Genomic DNA, 4,357 nt, shown 5'->3' with positions numbered 1-4,357 from the left:
ATACGGTACCTCATAAGTGTACAGTTACTTTACACCACTGAATTTCGTCAACAAAAACTATGACGAAAAATATTCGCAGACTACCTTTTTTCACTGACGAAAAGGAAATAAAAAAAGGGAATAAAAACTAAGCTATGATGACTAAAACTAAAGACAACATATATTGACAATTTCGTCAACAAATAAAGACTAGACTTGAAGAAGTCATTTTACGTGTGGTTGCTCTCGGGTGTTGCCCTCTGAAAAGAACAGATTTACAAGCTCACTGGGAGCTTGTAGATTTGCTATTTTCAGCCTGCAACAAGTGTAAAATCGGGCATTACGACGCCATCAAGATATACATCTTAGTCGATGAACTCAACTGTAGATTCAGTATCTACAGTTTGTTATTTAGTCAACTTTAAAACTAGACTAAAGGTAAAACATGTCAGATGACTAAAATATGACCAAAACAAAATGGAATTTTATTCAAAATACTATGACTAAAACTACATAAAAATGTGGTGTCAATCAACCCTGGTTCAGGGGAGATGGGATTATACTGATGCAATTGAAGGGCGGCTTCTCCTGTCTACATGTCCTTGGGCAAGACACTGAACCCCGATTTCCTACCGGTGAGCAGGTTGGTGCCTTGCATGGTGTCCACCGCCAGTGCTGTATGAATGTGTGTGTGAATTTAATGCACATTGTAAAGCGCTTTGGATGAAAGCGCTGTATAAATGCACCATGTATTGATGTCAATGGCCATGTTTCAGTCATATGAGATTAATATTTGTCTAGCTATAACTATGAAAGTTGAATCAGAACTTTATTACAACAAGCTTCCTTTTGGAGCAGTACAATTATATCATAATAAATGAACAAGCTTGCACATTCACATTGTAACACAAAAAAGTTTATTTGTGTATGCTTGTTTTTTTATTTATTTTTTAATAATAAATGAATTCATTCATTCATCCACAATATTAATTGTCAGTATTGTGTTTCATTCCTTCAGTTTTTAAGTTCACAATTTTGATTAAGACCTGAGGCAGATTTGTTAGCCGATTTAGATATATTGGGTTTAAGTGGTTAAAACTGATTTGGTTAAACACATTCTGTTGCTTTATGAACTGGCTTTGCATGGGGACACCTTGGAACCCCTCCAAGGACCCCCGGGGGGGTCCCCAGACCCCACTTTGGGAACCACTGCAGTAATAGTAAGGCTTGGTTGGGTGTGAAACATCTCACTTCCTGCTTTTCATCTTATTAGGATGTGAAACTTCCTTCATGAACAGGATTTGAAATCGTCTGTTACCTCGTCTCCACAATGAATAACTTGTTTTAAGTTGATGCATTTTACTCAGGATTAGTTTATCGAATACACAGCAATGTCAATGTCCTGAAAATGAAGTTTAGGACAGCCTGAAAAGTAAAGTAATTACATTTACTCAAATACTGTAAAGTAACATTTTGAGGTACTTTTACTTGAACTGTTCCAATTTTCAATACTTTTACTAATACTTATTTGAAAACTTAAGTTACTTTTGCAGATTTGAATTATTATTACAAAGCTTACATCAGCCCTATTTAAACTTTGATGTGACTCATTGTGAGCTTTTAGACAGGCCCGGATTAACCCTTGGACTACCCCAGAAAAAAATGGTTTAGTGATGAAAAGTGATGACTCATCACTTTTCAAAGTAAGTTTTGTGGGCGTTTTTGGGGGCCATTTATATAGCCCAAGGAATGTTTTTTGTGCAAAACAAATGCTTGCAATGGATTCAGCATCATGACAAACCCCTAGTTAGACCCCTCACATCCTACTTAAAGCAGATTTCTTTTCTGGGTATTTTACTCCTGTATAGAAAGTCGATGGGAGCCCAACTTGATTTGGCCGCTGTGGCGACCCCGAAGGTCACCGACTCTGGCGCCTTAGCTAAATCATTAGAGCATGCCCTATGCTACATCTGTGCAAAATGTGACGCTTTTAGACTAATTAGCACCAAATATCCCTAACACCCCCGACTAAACTCACTATACCTCTGTCTTTCATCAGCGTCCAGTGAGGGAGAAGAGGAGGAGGAGGAGGAGGAGGATGAACGTGACATCCAGGTAAGACTCTAATTCACTGACATTTCAACCAGGACTGGCATGGCATGTGGGCATTTGTGTTCACATCATTTAAAGGAGTAGTGATACACCCAAACAATTGTGTATCACTTACACACCCCATGGAGCCTTGAATTAAAGGAGATTATTATGTTTGCCTCTTGTGTGCCAGTGTGAGATTCTGGAGATCCAGAGGGATGTGGCCAATCAGAGGCTGTCTGAGTTGGAACAAGGTGAGGTTACAGCCAATCACTAATGTCATGTATGTCGCGTCACGTCACGTCACGTCACGTCACGTCACGTCACGTCACGTCAAAGTTGTGAACGTGTAGATCGTCTTTTTTTTTGTTTAGTAATAAAAATAATCACAATCTACAAACTAACTAGTTATAAAGTTTTCTGATAATTATAGAGTAAAAGTATAACGCTTGCCTCAGAGAAGTAAAAGTAAAAATATAGAACTTTGGAAATACTTCTATTCATGGGTTGCATTTGTAGTCCTACACCAGCCATGTTGAGGACCAACACAGGTGTTCGTGGGTGTCAACCCACGAATAAAGCAAAAATACCTAAACATTGTACTTTAGTAAATGTACTGTACTTTTGCTTTACACAACTGTGTGTGGGTAGTTTAGTTTCCAGTCAGCTGTCGAAGAAGGTGGATGTTATGAACGTTATGTTACATTATTAAGTTGTTATTATTTTAATGTCGTGTTACGCATAGTGTCCGGTCAGCTGCTGAAGGAGATGGACGTGTTGGAGATTCAGTTCCAGGTAGAACGCTCCTGCAGGGAGACGGCTGAAGCCCTCGCTGTCAAGGTGACTATTATATTATAGTTTAATATTATATTATAGCTGTCCTAATGTATATTATTATAATAATATATTTGTCCTTTCAAGGTGACTATTATATCTGTCCCACATATAAAGTTTCAACCTTTGTCAGAGTCTAAGGTTCCATTTGTACACTCTCAAAGTTACATACCTGTAAGGGTCCATTTGGGTCTATTTGTACACTCTCAGGCCCCGTACACATTGCAACGCTCTGTAGAGAAAACGGCGAGGTCCCGGGACATCGCAGTTGCGTTTTCCTTTTTAGCCAGCGTTCATATGAAGCCAGATTAAGGCTTGAAATTGTGTAGTGTCCATGTAATTTCACTAGGTGGCGGTGACGCACGGATAGAGGATTCTATTTCATTGTTGACCATTCACCATGGTAACGTGGCTGCAGTAGGCCGTATGCAAGTGCAAGCCACGACATCACATGTGTTGTCGCTTCTCGCGTTTCTGTTGTTCACACGTTGCCGCGAGGGGAGAGAAGAGTCAGGTTTTCCACCCAAATCGCCGTTGTCAGATCGTTCCGTTTCGAACCCCCGAAAATGCCGTTGTCGTCTGAACGGAAGGCACATCTGACTTTTCCTTTTGCAGAATTCTCATTGCAAAAATGCAGTGTTACAGACCTGTAAGAGTCCATTTGGTTCCATTTGTACACTTTCAGAGTCATGGGGGCCCTTGAAGTTAAAGGGTTTGACAACCACTGGCCACACCAAATGGCACAGAGCCTTCATTAGTGTAAGACCAGTGAAGGTAGTGAGGAAAAGCCCAATTTCTTTCCATATTATGGCTGCTGTGCATAGAGCCTAAGCCTATTGGTTCAATTGATCAGTTAAATGAACTGTTGCAGCTTGTAAGTGTGAAGTTGTATTCATTTAAAGGTGCAGTGAAATTAAAAATATGTTTTTGACACTTTTAGAGCATAGCACTAGATGCCAAAAAGAGTGGAAAAGTTCCTGTGTTTGTGTATAATAACAACAACTACAGCTCTAAGTACAGCCCCTAAACAAAAATGTCATGTGTGATGACGTACGTTGACTCTACTTAATAATTCATGAGGTCAGAATGACAGTGCCTGTGTCATCAACTCTCCAACTACTTCAATATGAACTACTCCCCACGAGCTGCACTGGTTCGCGTGGCTACCGAGGGAAGGGCCTCCCCGTTCGTCCTCTCTGCACTGCTGAACGCTGGCCTGCCTCCGGTTTAGCCAATCACAAGCCACGGTTGTTAACACAAATTGTTTCCATAGCTGCTGCTTTGTTACAGTCTATGGGTGCGACACAGTGGCACGCAGCATCGATCGTCAGCGCTCCCGTCTTTACATATTAATGTCTTTAATGAGTTATGGCACGCCTACTTTTTACCTTCAAATCGCATTCCTCCTAGCGCTATGTCCCTCCACTATAAAATGCGTCACCATACGGAAGTG

At 40.4% G+C, this 4,357-nt stretch overlaps 1 protein-coding gene across 1 annotated transcript in view; it reads left to right on the top strand.

Moving 5' to 3' along the window:
* Positions 1-2,263: 2,263 nt before the first annotated feature.
* shtn2 (shootin 2) overlaps positions 2,264-4,357 on the top strand; it is a 17,353-nt gene continuing 15,259 nt past the window's right edge. The window contains exons 1-2 of the mRNA XM_080744747.1: positions 2,264-2,324; positions 2,816-2,910. Of these exons, the coding sequence (XP_080600873.1) occupies positions 2,839-2,910 (72 nt within the window). The 5' untranslated portion in view covers positions 2,264-2,324; positions 2,816-2,838. The remainder of the gene's footprint in view (positions 2,325-2,815; positions 2,911-4,357) is intronic.

Source organism: Nannobrachium achirus (assembly GCF_963921795.1).
Source record: "Nannobrachium achirus genome assembly, chromosome: 16".
Classification (NCBI taxonomy): domain Eukaryota; kingdom Metazoa; phylum Chordata; class Actinopteri; order Myctophiformes; family Myctophidae; genus Nannobrachium; species Nannobrachium achirus.
This window is presented reverse-complemented; position numbering and strand designations above follow the sequence as displayed.